Source organism: Pholis gunnellus (genome assembly GCF_910591455.1).
Source record: "Pholis gunnellus genome assembly, chromosome: 20".
NCBI lineage: Eukaryota > Metazoa > Chordata > Actinopteri > Perciformes > Pholidae > Pholis > Pholis gunnellus.
Genome location: NC_136547.1, coordinates 19,700,464 through 19,714,837, shown reverse-complemented (window position 1 = coordinate 19,714,837; position 14,374 = coordinate 19,700,464). Strand labels below are relative to the sequence as shown.

The 14,374-nt window shown below is 40.2% G+C and overlaps 1 protein-coding gene across 1 annotated transcript in view; it reads right to left on the bottom strand.

Moving 5' to 3' along the window:
- Positions 1 to 12,648, bottom strand: part of LOC306712075 (uncharacterized protein) — a 33,195-nt gene extending 20,547 nt beyond the window's left edge. The window contains exons 1-8 of the mRNA XM_079181175.1: positions 12,605 to 12,648; positions 12,202 to 12,351; positions 11,794 to 11,910; positions 10,836 to 10,933; positions 6,942 to 8,892; positions 4,184 to 4,357; positions 1,138 to 1,314; positions 245 to 421 (exon numbers count right to left, since the gene is read on the bottom strand). Coding sequence (XP_079037301.1) covers positions 245 to 421; positions 1,138 to 1,314; positions 4,184 to 4,357; positions 6,942 to 8,892; positions 10,836 to 10,933; positions 11,794 to 11,910; positions 12,202 to 12,332 — 2,825 coding nt within the window. The 5' untranslated portion in view covers positions 12,333 to 12,351; positions 12,605 to 12,648. The remainder of the gene's footprint in view (positions 1 to 244; positions 422 to 1,137; positions 1,315 to 4,183; positions 4,358 to 6,941; positions 8,893 to 10,835; positions 10,934 to 11,793; positions 11,911 to 12,201; positions 12,352 to 12,604) is intronic.
- Between the last annotated feature and the right edge of the window lie 1,726 nt (positions 12,649 to 14,374).

Below are 14,374 nucleotides of genomic sequence, written 5' to 3'. Positions count from 1 at the left end.
CATCAATATAAAACAAGTATTAGTTCAGAGGATCTTCTGTCTACAGATGTGACCATTGACCAACAACTAGAAACATTCATTTACTTTAACAACTAACAGTGGACATGTTCTACAGGTTCTTTAAGAGAACATTCTTTTGTCACTGCAGAATAAAATTAGTTCAAGAAACATGAAAATATGAATAAAAACTAATTTACAACTTTATGGATGTAAGTTGTGTTTTTTCATAAATTACTGAACTGACCTCAGAGTCTTCAGTCTACAGTGTGGACTCTCCACAAGATCACACAGCAGCTTCACTCCTGAATCCTTCAGCTTGTTTCTACTCAGATCCAGTTCTCTCAGATGGGAGGAGGGGTTGGACTTCAGAGCTGAGGCCAGAGAAGAACAGCTGATCTCTGACAAACTGCAGTTCACCAACCTGAATAAAGAATAAATGATGAAGATAAGAATCCATTTATAATCCAATCAGATGTGTTCATGTTGTAAATGTGTAGCTCAACATGACTCTGTCCTCATCAATGAGCTTTTCTCTTTGTCGTTGTGTTATTGTGGATCATCATCATGTCAGCCTTCTACACACATCATCCAAATGTCACCACAACATTCATCACCTATTGATGTCAACACAGATGAACACCATGCTGCTGGTCTCAGTCAGGTCTGCAACTAGAGGATCAAGACTATATTGATCCTTTAAACAGCTGTTTTATGAAATATGACTCGATCTCTATGTGTGTGTGTGTGTGTGTGTGTGTGTGTGTGTGTGTGTGCGTGCGTGCGTGTGTGTGTGTGTGTCCTAAAGATCAACATCAATGATCAGATATTATTTGTGAAAACACATTTAAATGAACAGAAACCAAAAGAAACATTTCTATTCATCAAGTAAACGTCATCAATATAAAACAAGTATTAGTTCAGAGGATCTTCTGTCTACAGATGTGACCATTGACCAACAACTAGAAACATTCATTTACTTTAACAATTAACAGTGGACATGTTCTACAGGTTCTTTAAGAGAACATTCTTTTGTCACTGCAGAATAAAATTAGTTCAAGAAACATGAAAATATGAATAAAAACTAATTTACAACTTTATGGATGTAAGTTGTGTTTTTTCATAAATTAGTGAACTGACCCCAGATTCTTCAGTCTACAGTGTGGACTCTCCACAAGATCACACAGCAGCTTCACTCCTGAATCCTGCAGGTTGATTTCACTCAGATCCAGGTATGTCAGATGGGAGGAGGGGTTGGACTTCAGAGCTGAGACCAGAGAAGAACAGCTGATCTCTGTCAACCTGCAGTTCCTCAACCTGAATAAAGAATAAATGATGAAGATAAGAATCCATTTATAATCCAATCAGATGTGTTCATGTTGTAAATGTGTAGCTCAACATGACTCTGTCCTCATCAATGAGCTTTTCTCTTTGTCGTTGTGTTATTGTGGATCATCATCATGTCAGCCTTCTACACACATCATCCAAATGTCACCACAACATTCATCACCTATTGATGTCAACACAGATGAACACCATGCTGCTGGTCTCAGTCAGGTCTGCAACTAGAGGATCAAGATCAGATCAGACCTGTTGGACTCAAAGACGGTTCATGACTTCATTGGTTCCATGAGCTTCTTCTTTGTGTATCTGGTAGCTTAGTAGCTTCATGTGTTCAACAGGAGAGGTCCACATGTGTTCAGGTGTGTCTTCATGTCATCTGTCCATCACCAGAGTTCTTGGTGGCAGTAATCATTCCTCCAGTCAGACTGAGTGTGAAGTGGTCCCTTCATAACACAACTACACTGAAGAAATCACTTCACAAGTTCAGCTGAAACTAATATGAAGCTTCAGCAGTCTGAGTCAGACGAACCAAAGTTACAGACTATTGAGGAGCAGATTCCCTCTTTGAGTTCCTCTTCCTCCACTGAGCTCAACAAGGAAACACTGAGTTCAACCCGCCTGCTACGTACTGCTGAGGAAGGTAGTACACAGTACATGTACACAGTACACATGTGTACACAGTACATTGTGTGTACATGTGGATTCACCATCAATTTAACTGACAATATTTAAAATCTACAAAGTTGATTTCTCTCCTCAAAAGTTCTCATTAGTGAATTTAATTATGAAATAGAATGAAGAATGTGCTGTTCCAGCGCTTTGCATTGTGGGATACAGAAGGAGAGATAGACTGGAGATTCTTTCTGAATCAGTGAAACATCAGGTATTTCTGTCACACTGTAGATTTAGCTTTTGTTAGCATGCTACATGCTACATGCTACATGTTGGTCAAATCAGCACAAACTGCTCGTATAGTGTGAGGTTTCAAATACAGCCACTGTCAAACACAACAGACTGACTTGATACATGTGAAGCCTCAGATTAGTTGAGATCAACTTTACAAGTCATTTCTACAGAACTAGACTGTGGATTTAGTCCTGAACATCACAGACAGTGTGGACAGATTACAGACACCAAGAACTCTTGAATGGACGTTTGGACACGTGAGTGTTGTGTTGAGAAAGACCTGAACCAATATGAACCGGCCCTTTAAGAACAACATGTGTTTGTTGTTGCAACCTAAAGGTCTGTGTCTTCAGATAAAGAGACAAAACATGAAAACAGAACCACAGTTAGACCTGCTGTCAACAAGAACCTGGAAACAAGTTAGAACCTTAAACATCTACAGTTTGATGATGTCATTCATCATCATCACTTGTTGAAGAGCCACTTCCACTATGACTGGTCTCAGCTGACATCTTGTTCTAGTAATGACAACAGAGACTTGTGTTCTCAAAGCCTGCTCTGTGGAGACGTGTGGGCCTGTGTTAGGCTGCTGCTTATTACTCTGAGCTCTGCTTTAATCTCACCACAGCAGCTGTGTGGTTGTCTCTGTAGCAGCCTCATCAGCTTCTGATATCATGAAGATCACCACAGTTCACAACTTCACCTTCATTCAGCTTTGCATTCAAGTCTCTCTCTGTTTACACAGAGTTTGTATCTGCTGTCATCAGATCTTCATCCTCCTCCTTCATCTTCCTCACACACTCTACAGCAGGGGTCACTAACAGGCGGGCCGCGGTCCGGATCCGGACCCAGACGCCGTTGTATCCGGACCCAGGACCTAAAACCGATTCTATTTTGACGGAGCGCTTTATTTTAACCGGCGCACCTTTTTCAGCCTTTACGGTACTTGTTCAGCGGTGCAGGAAACACGCCGACCAATGCGTTGTAAATCACATCACGTGATGCAGCTCAGCCAATCAGAAAAGAGTATTCTGACAAGTTTACTGACTCGAGTCAGATGTTCACACACCGTGACACAGGGGGGGAGACGAGGAAAGAGAAAGAAGAATACGACAATTACGTGAGTCACAGCAGCAATTTCACATGACGTTCTCCAAATAGAGGAGAGTGGTCAGCGAGACCAGAGTCTATAACCAAGAATAGACACGAGAGGTTAATTCTCCACACGGGCAGTTTAAAATCAGTTTGTCTCACATGTTCAGAGACCACAACGATTATTCAAAGCGGTGAATGAAGCGATACTACGAGACAAAGAACAACTCTTTGGAGCAAACGTACCATCTCACATCTGAAATGAAGTCACAGAAAATAAACCTGAGATCAGAATCCGAACACATGAGTTCACTGTCCAATGATGTGACCAGAGACAATAGAGCTGAAACAAGTGGTTTAAAGACCACAGATGAAGTCCATGCTCACTAATGTATCTTTTTAGAATATAAGAAAAATATAATATTGATTTCTGATTGACATCACTTCAACCTGAATGAACTGAATTTAAAGCTGCAGGAAAATTCAGTGAAATTCATTTTTCTAAAATTAATTACTTTATTTTAAGATGCACATTTTACGAAAGCTTTCTGTCAGTTATTCTTTAATCCAGACATTATTTTACTTGAAATGAGAAAAACATTTATTGATGTATTTCTATGTATTATTTATAATTCATCCAGTTAAAAGAATAATAATTGTTAAAATATAATTGATGTGTATTTTCTTTATTTGACAGTTGTTGACACAGAGACGTTACTACTACTACGCTTCTAAATAGTGCAATAGTGCATCGTAATGTTCCGGGCCTTTGCCTGAGGAGATTTTGGTATTTTAATTGAACACCTAAATACAAATAAATACATAGATAAATTAGTGAACTGACATCAGAGTCTCCAGTTGACAGTGTGGACTCTCCAGTCCAGCAAACAGCGGCTTCACTCCTGAATCCTCCAGGTTGTTGTAACTCAGGTCCAGCCCTCTCAGATGGGAGGGGTTGGACTTCAGAGCTGAGGCCACAACTTCAACGTGAGTCTCTGAGAGATCACAGTTATAAAGTCTGTAATGACACAAATATTACAACATATTATTATGAAAGAGGACATTTAATATTTACTTCCTGCTTCCTGTTTTGATGAACATTAGCTCTTCACATCAGTGGTTCAGCTAATCTCATCTCACTGTGTTTCACATGAAACAATAACTCTCATCACTCTCTCTCCTCCCTGCAGACTTTTAATCTTTGTTTCTCTTTAATGTGCAGATGAAGGGAGACAAAGTGTGGTTACATTGAGGCTTCCATAATGTCCAGTCTGTCAGTGTGATCTGATCCCATGTCTGTCTCCACAAAGTCAGCATGAAGCCTTCTTCATTAGAGAAGCAGTTTAACAACTAGAGCTCCCTGCTGCTGTCAGGTTCACCTCCAACACATCCAGAGACAGCTGAGCAATGTTACAGGACTGAGACACATTACTTGATATTATTAGACCTGTATGTGATTAAATGAACATATTCAACACAATTAAACCAAAGAGGCTGCATTACTTTCAACATGATGTCATCAGAAATATGTTTCAGTGAATCAGCATTAAACACACAACATGGTGTTCATGAGATCTTTATAAAAGAGTTTATTTCTGAGTAAAAGAACAAATTAAAAGATTTAAAAACAGGACGATGTAAATAATGAAACTTTAAAATGAAAAGTTGAATTCATGAACAATAAAATGCAACATTTCAACATGGAGGCTAATGTGGCTAATGCTAATGCTAAACCTCAGATATATATTGATGTGTAACTGACATCACTGAATCAGTTCTCTGATGTGATGACTTTTCTCTTCTTGTGCTACTAAATCACTGTTACAGCATTCAACATGATCAGAAACAGTTACATACTCAATTTAAAATATGATATTAATGATAAAAACATCCTTTATCTACACAGAACTTTAAAAAAGTGTTTTAAATATATATATATATATATATATATATATATATATATATATAATAATAACTTTACTGCCCCTCATTAAATCCATGCTCTAATGTAACAGTGATGTTTTGTCAAAGCAGGAGATTCATATTTCTTTTCATAAATGAATATCTCCGTTAAGTGAATTTCTCTGATGTTTCTGACGGTGAGGAACAGACCTGGGTGTGTTTTTCTGGGTAGATTTAGTGATTTGAGGCCTTCAGGAAAACGCTGTTGATTTATTTTTCAGTCTTTCTCTAACTGGGAATGTTGGTTTTGACAGAAGAAGAAGAAGAAGAACTCAAACATGTTTATGATGTAAAACAGTTTCTTATTAGTAGTAGAACTATTAATACTGCTCAGTAAAAGTAATGTATTAAAATGTTTACTTTAAGTGAAGATTGTTTCCAAAGCATCAAAATACAGAATAATATGACATTAATAATAATATTAAGATTATTGTTAACGTCTGTTAAAGGTGGAGCTTACATGATGCTGGATAGTTTAATAAATAATAATGATTCATATTTTAATTCTTAATTATTTTGTGAGTCAAATGTGAATCTTCATCATTTAACATTTCTCTGTCAGGTAAATGTAGAACTACAATGTTGTCCTCTGAAGTAGAAGTACATCACATTCCATCTGACCCTACAGGGTCTGGATCTTAGGAGACATACAAGGACTTCATGTGAACCACAATAACAATACTTCTTATTCCTCAGCTGGGTAAAGGTGAATTCTACTAAAGTAGAAATCTGAACTCCTTCATGGAGGCAACGGATAAAAGAATCAACATCCTGCAGTTGAGCTGAAAAGATGTTGAATAGTTTGAGGAGGAAACCAGCAACGTATGAAAACATGTGGACTCTTTTCTGGCCTCACTGCTACCATCATTACAGCCCACTGGCTGTGAAGGAGTCTAACATGTGTCCTCCTGCGCTCTCATTGGCTACTTCATGCTGTCATACGAACTTCATTCACATACTTTAGGACCTCACATCTTACTTTATTGAAGTTTCTATATTAATACAAATTAAAAGTCAATTCATGTAAATGTATGTAAACAGTCTGAGGTAGAACCCTGAACTCAAGTTGGTTTGTTGTTGTTTTCTGGTCCTATCTTTAAGAAGGGGGCGTGGCCTGATACAGATGGTATTTAAACTCTTCAGCATAGTGTTAAAATAATCAGGTGTTACCTGTAAGTGTGATGATGTCAGACACCTTGTAGAAGCTCCTGATGTAATAATAACTAAAGTACATGAAGTGATGACTGTAAAATACTGCTACATGTTGTGATGAAAGCTCAAACACAACCTCTAAAGTCCTTCATTTGTTTCACCAGGTTTGCATGTCGCCTCCATCACCCAAAGGAAGATAAATAGAGGAAGAATGATATCAATATAAAATATAACAATCATGAGGAATAAATAGAATAACTGTGTTCATTAACTTCACAGTGAAAACTAAACCAACTGAAACTGAAACATGTTTTCACTCGCAGCATTTCAAACATCAAGAACATCTGTGATGAAATATAACTGAATTATAATTTAGTATTAAACAACTGGAACACTATTTTAAGAATATGAATTTCATAATGTCTATATTAGAAGAACTAAACTACTGATCTACACTGATTCATGAAGTTAATCACATCTGGACTTACACAGCCTTTCTGCAGTTCCTCACAGCTGGAATCAGTCTCCGTCGTCCCTCCAGTGATGTGTTGTACTTCTTCAGGTCCAACTCATCCAGAACCTCCTCTGACATCTGCAGCATGTAGGCCAGAGCTGAGCAGTGGATCTCTGAGAGTTCCTTCTCTGATCTGTTCTCTGACTTCAGGAACTCTTGGATCTCCTGATGTACTGAGAGGTCGTTCATCTCCATCAGACAGTGGAAGATGTTGATGCTTCTGTCAGGAGAGATTTCATCAATGTTCATCTTCTTCAGGTTGTTGATGGCTCTCTGGATGGTTTCTGGACTGTTGTCTGTCTGACCCAGCAGGCCTCCTAAGAGTCTCTGGTTGGACGCCAGAGAGAGGCCATGATGGAAGCGGACAAAAAACCGGCCCAGGTGGCCATTTTGACTTTTAAGGGATTTCTCCATGGCTCTCTGGGTGGTTTCTAGACTGTTGTCTGTCTGACCCAGCAGGCCTCCTAAGAGTCTCTGGTTGGACTCCAGAGAGAGGCCATGAAGGAAGCGGACAAACAGGTCCAGGTGGCCATTTTGACTTTTAAGGGATTTCTCCATGGCTCTCTTCAGGAAGTCCTCCAGAGATGAATACTTGTATTTCCCCATAAAGTCCTTCAGTACCTCTGTCTTCCTGTTTGTGAAACAGTGGAACATGTAGACTGCAGCCAGAAACTCTTGAACACTCAGATGAACAAAGCAGTAGACTGTTTTGTGGAAGATCACGCTCTCTCTTTTGAAGATCTCTGTACAAACTCCTGAGAACACCGAGGCCTCCGTGACATCAAGACCACACTGCTCCAGGTCTACTTGGTAGAACATGATGTTTCCTTTCTCCAGATGTTCAAACGCCAGCCTCCCCAGCTTCAGAAGAACTTCCCTGTCAGCCTCCGTCAGCTCCTGAGGACTCGTCTCATGTCCCTCATGGTACTTCTGCTTCTTCCTCTTTGTCTGGACCAGCAGGAAGTGTGAGTACATGTCAGTCAGGGTCTTGGGCAGCTCTCCTCTCTGGTCTGTAGTCCACATGTGGTCCAGAACTGTAGCAGTGATCCAGCAGAAGACTGGGATTAGACACATGATGTGGAGGCTCCTGGATGTCTTGATGTGTGAGATGATTCTGCTGGACAGCTCTTCATCACTGAACCTCCTCCTGAAGTACTCGTCCTTCTGGGGGTCGGTGAAGCCTCGTACTTCTGTCACCCTGTCAACACGTGAAGGAGGGATCTGATTGGCTGCTGCAGGTCTGGAAGTTATCCAGACGAGAGCCGAGGGAAGCAGCTTCCCCTCGATGAGGTTCGTCAGCAGCACGTTGACCGACGCCTTCTGTGTGACATCAGACACGACCTCATTGTTGATGAAATCCAATGAAAGTCTGGTTTCATCCAGACCATCAAAGATGAACACAACTTTACAGACAGAGAGCTTCTCTGCTGGGACCTTCTGTAATGTTGGATAGAAAACACGGATCAGCTCGAGAAGACTGTACTGCTCATCTTTGATCAAGTTCAGCTCCCTGAACGAAAGCAGAACCACCAGACTGACGTCTTGGATCTCCAAACCCTCGGCCCAGTCCAGAGTGAACTTCTGCACCGAGAAGGTTTTTCCAACTCCGGCGACGCCGTTCGTCAGAACGACTCTGATGCGTCTCTGTTGGTCAGCTGAGGCTTTGAAGATGTCGTGGCACTTGATCGGAGTGTCATGGAGGGTCTTCTTCTTGGAAGCTGACTCCAGCTGCCTCACCTCATGTTGGGTATTAACCTCTTCACTCTGTCCCTCTGTGATGTAGAGCTCAGTGTAGATCCTGTTGAGGAGGGTTCCACTTCCTGTTTCATCACTTCCTGTTTCATCACTTCCTTCAGTCACACGTTCACATCTGTTCTTCAGACTGATCTTATGTTCATCTAAAACCTCCTGCAGACCACTATCTCCTGAAACAGAGAAACCAGAGAGAACATATAAAGAAGATATGATATTGATTTGACTAAAACAATCAGTGAACAATGAAATCAGGCTGATATCTGAACCTACAAACGGGGACACGTGAGTGAAAGTAACTTTCAGTTAGATTCAGTTAGAAGCTACTAAAGTAGTGAGATGTGAACACAGAGAGCTTTCTCTCTGGTCACCAGCACAGACAGTGTTGATCCAGTCAGTGTAGCTACAGACGTGGCTTTGGTTTGAGGGAGGAGACCGTTATTGAGAACATTACATCAACTATGTGTTGATTGTTCTTATTTCCTGTTTTGTTGAGCTGTAGCCGACAGACAAAGTTAACAGAGCGACTGTTAAAAGTCCAGTTATGAACGACGTGGATCAAAGATGTGTGTCTGTGTTTTAGTTGTTATAAATACATTCATCCTCACATTGAGTTCATATTCCTCACACAGAGCCTGTTGGTTATATTGCCCGGATCGATCTGCTCTTTGAAACACACCGCGGCTCCGTCAAAAAACAGACTAGGACCGTATTTTTATCAGAGCGGCTCGTCTGGTGGAATAAGGACCTTTAATCCACCTGCAGCTGTCTCCAGGTCAGCAACACGTTATGAATTATTATCTCTTTATATCTTTACAGAGATGATAGATGTTGATGAGATATGAATTCATATTTAATAACTAATATAAATATGAATGTTAAATACAGCTCCTTTAACTTGATCTCGTTATTTTTTAAGTCACTGAGAATTTAGAAACAATAAAATATTTTTATTAAATTGTGATTATTTATGCAGGTGTAACTTATTTCTAATGTATTATATTTATCATTTAATGATCTTATGGGGTATGTGTGAATTTTTATCTTAATAAGTTACACAACCGTTCAAAAGTTTGGGGTCACTTAGAAATGTCCTTATTTCTCAAAGAAAAGCACTGTTTCTTTCAATGAAGATAACATTAAATTAATCAGAAATACACCCTATACATTGTTAATGTGGTTAATGACTATTCTAGGTGGAAACGTCTGGTTTTTAATGAAATATCTACATCGGTGTATAGAGGCCCATTTCCAGCAACTATCACTCCAGAGTTCTAATCGCCTCAGAAGACTAACTGATGATTAGAAAACCCTTGAAAACAGTTCTGCTGGTGAGAGAAGCTATAAAACTGGCCTTCCTTTGAGCTAGTTGAGTATCTGGAGCATCACATTTGTGGGTTGGATTATACGCTCAACATGGCCAGAAAAAGAGAACTTTCATGTGAAACTCTCCGTCTGTTCTTGTTCTTAGAAATGAAGCTATTCCATGAGAGACATTGCGAAGAAACTTAAAATTGACACGAAATTGTCTGGGTGACCCCAAACTTTTGAACGGTAGTGTATTTATATTTAATGTTTCCCCTCACAGTGTTTTGCATTGTTGAGGATTTTTTGGATGAATGAAGCCGCGTTTCTTTTCTTTTGAAATTGAACGGTTTATGTTGAACATTGTTTACTGCTCATAAGATCACGTTACCCAGCTGTTCTCACTGTATAATATCATTTTTGTAGCTGTTTTCATTGAACTGTATATTCTCTCTTTGCATCACACCAGGCCGCCCTGTGTCATGTCACCAACATGGTGCCTCACAGATTCATGTCCTCGAGTTCTGATATTGTTCATGTTCAGGAGCAGATGTGCAGAGAGAGAGAGACCAGAAGGACATGAATGGGTTATATATCGTCTTCTGAAGGAGCAAATAAATGCTGGAAATCTATCTTTTGAGTGGTCTCCTTCCATGCCCTGTCCACAACTGTTACACAAGTTTATCATGAATCAATGAGACCTTCTTCCTTTGTGTGTTTACATCCTTCAATCCAACAAGTGTCTCTGTATTAAAACAACACGTCCTGTTTCCAGACATGAAGACATCAGCAGAGAAATGGACAGTCTTACTTTGGACACTTCTGGTCTCACTGGCTGTCTGCAGTCCAGCTCTGGTTCTGGATCTGGACGTCAGCTCCTCCTCAGAATCATGACTCCTCTTCTTCTCTCTGTAAAGACATTTATTTAGAACTAAAATGATTTGTTGGTTGTTGATGAAAAACATCCAGATGTGGACTAAAGTGTGTAGAAGCTCAGATGTTCACAGAGAACAGTTAAAGTGTTACTTTTCTCTTTGAATTCAGCGTTCAGTCTGTCATGAAAATGTTCTTTTATTGAAACTCTCCTGCTTTCATGAACTCTAATCAGCTGCTTTTCCTATCAGGCTGTCTGATGAAACATTTAGTGATCTGTCTGTAGTTTGTTTAGAACTAACTCAACACTTCCTGCAGCTCCTTCACAGTAAAAGTCCTCCATTAAAGAGAGCTGATCATGTCCTTTACTGTGTCACAGTGTCTGTGATCAGCTCAGCTTGAGTTGGTTGTGTTTGAACTGAGGTCAGAAGAGGTCTACATGTTGTGGTGGACCAACAGTCTAACACACAGCATGTAACAGTGGAGTCTCAGGTTCAAGTCCACACACTTTCCTTCTTCATGTCTGTTTTCTGTCACTTTCTACTGTCAACTATCAAATGAAGGATCAATTCAAACGTGATGAAAACAGAAGAGCTCCAAATGTACAGTTGACCATTTCCTGTCTGGTTTTTGTCAGCAGAGAACTTTTACATCAGTTCCGCTCATGATGTTTGTTCTAGACCTTCAGGATCAACATCTGGAGGAGAGAGTCTGAACTCAAAGGTCCACTTACTAAAGATTTAAAGCTTCACACTGAAAGCTCTGAATCTGTAGGAAGTGAACCTTTGAGCTTCATCTCATGAAAATATAATATAAATCTTTGAGCAGAACATTTAGTCTTCATCCTCAATGCATCATCTTCATCAGGTCAGCTCACAGTAAAAACAGTCTCTTACTGTGTGTCTGAGGGTCCAGGTTCACTACTGAAGCCTGGAGGTTGATCTTTGGACCGATCACTCTTCATAGACAGACAGATGGATCCTGGAGACTCTGCTCTCTGTCTGGACTGAACTCTGCAAACATCAAGATGATTTTATTCAGAATGAATCTTTGATAACAACAAAGACATTCAAGTAGATCTGAATACACAAACTACTGTTACTGCAGATATTTAGAAGCTTTTAAAGTTTGTAGTAGTCCTCTTAGATTACATCACAGCTTTTCTAGGTGACTGACAGCTGTCACTGCTACTAAGAGGAAGAACCTCAAACTCAACTCAAAACCTCTAAATCTACAGAGAACACTGTCAGAGGTACAGGAACTGAAAATGACTCCTATGAATGAGTTAGTAGAAGTTCTCTTACTGTGAGTCTGAGGGTCCAGGTTCTTTACTGAAGAATGGAGGTTCATCTTTGGACAAATCACTCTTCATAGACAGACAGCCGGAGACTAGAGACTCTGCTCCGTCCTCCTCTTCCTCCTCCTTCCTCTTCATCTTCTGATCTGAAGTCAGTCTGAGAGTAAAACATTAACACTGACTGTGAGAGAGCAGACACAAGAATCAAGAGAGAACAGGAAGTAACACACACACACACACACACACACACACAGTACAGCAGTACGTACACACACACACACACATGCACACACACACAGTATAATAAAAGCAGACGTTCACTCTAACATGTGTGTCCTCCACAGTCCACAGGAGAAAAGTGACTCACACACTTTGACAGTAAAACAATCACATGTTGGATCAACACTCACCCTGCCTCAGCCTTCAGCTTCTCTCCTTCTGCTCTGTGACTCAAAATGGAGTCTGAACTTTCTGATAAACACATCAGGGTTCCTCCCTGTTCTCATGTATCTGGATCACATGATCACTGTAGCTCCGCCCCTCTTCATTTACAGGAAATCAGCTGAGTTCCTGTAGAAGTGTGTGGGTGTGTGTGTGAGCTCACACAGATCCTCTTTTTATTACGATGTGTTTATGAGCGTCTCTCTCGGCTTGAACAGGTTGAATTAAAATGAGTTTTGGTCAAAATGTTGCTGCATTATCTTTATGTTTAAATCATGAACATGAATCTATGAGAGCTTTCTGTGTAAAGGTTTCTGTTCCACACTGTGAGGAACAACAACACAGTTGAACATCAGCTCCTTAGAGGTCACGTAAACAGCTCATAATTAGGGCCCGAGCACCGATGTAGTCGGAGCGGAGGACCTATTGTTCTTCTGTTTATTATTATTATCATCATACGTGTTTCATCACAAAAAGTAGGTGCTTGGGATACTGGTAAGCTTTTGAAATTTCGCACACAAGGCAGTCATGGTGAAAATTGCAGCTGATTGGGGTGTTCAGCTGCGGGATGAAATATTGGCTCGACAGCGCCCCCTATTGAGTAGCCCCAACATTGGGTTTCACTTAGCTGTATGAAATTTGGTAGGTATGTGGAACTTGATTGGACTGTTATCAAAATCTAGTTATATATTATGGTTTTATTGCTTCGGTGTGGCAATTTGGCTCCATAGCGCCCCCTACTGAATTTCGACGAAGCAGCCCTCGCAGTACGTTTCACATAGATTTACAAAATTTGGTAAGCACATGTATCACATGTGGACTTAAATAAAAGTATCCTGGGGCCATGCTGTAAACCCAACCGGAAGTCAGCCATTTTGAATTTTGTATGAATTTCTAGTGTCGTTTTTGCCATTTCCAGGTGCTGTACTTTAACAAACTCCTCCTAGGGAAATAATCAGATCAACTTAGAATTTGGTCAGAACAATCAAAAGACCTTAGTGAATAAAAGTTACCAAAAGCTTTAGGTTTCATAGAACGACGTGGACGTGGTGTGGCAGCCATTTTACATCAGAATCAAAATCAGAACCGTTTATTGCCAATGTATGTTTCACATACAAGGAATTTGTCATGGTGGGTGGTGCATAACATTAGACAATAATATTAAACAATAACATTAAACAATCAACAACAATCAACACAGTGCAAGAAATAGAAACATATTAAAATGTACAACAGAATATAGAAGAATATAAAATAAAGTGCACAGACAAACAGATAACAGCACTTTAAACAAGTGTAATGTAAGTTTAATGTAAAAGTGACAAGTGTATTTAAATATGAAGGGATGTGCAGGGGAGTGACCGGTAGGAAATTGTCCTGGGGATGACAGAGTCAGTCAGTGGGGGACCCGGGCTCTGTCTTGGAGGGACGGCAGGTTGCAACCAATCACCCTCTCGGCAGAGCGAATGATGCGCTGCAGCCTGCTCTTTTCCTTGGCAGTGGCTGCAGCGTACCAGACCGTGATGGTTCGCCATCATCTATCAAGCTGTTGTAACTCGACTGTACTTTGTCAAAACTGTCCCAAACTTGACATGCTTGATGATTGTCATGACTTTAGGACTTCTGCATGCCAATATTAACTCAGTCATAGCGCCACCTACTGATAACCAGGGACGTAAGCAGGATTCTCTATTTACAGCGGCCCAAACGCTGAACTTATTAAGAGGGTTCGTGGACAC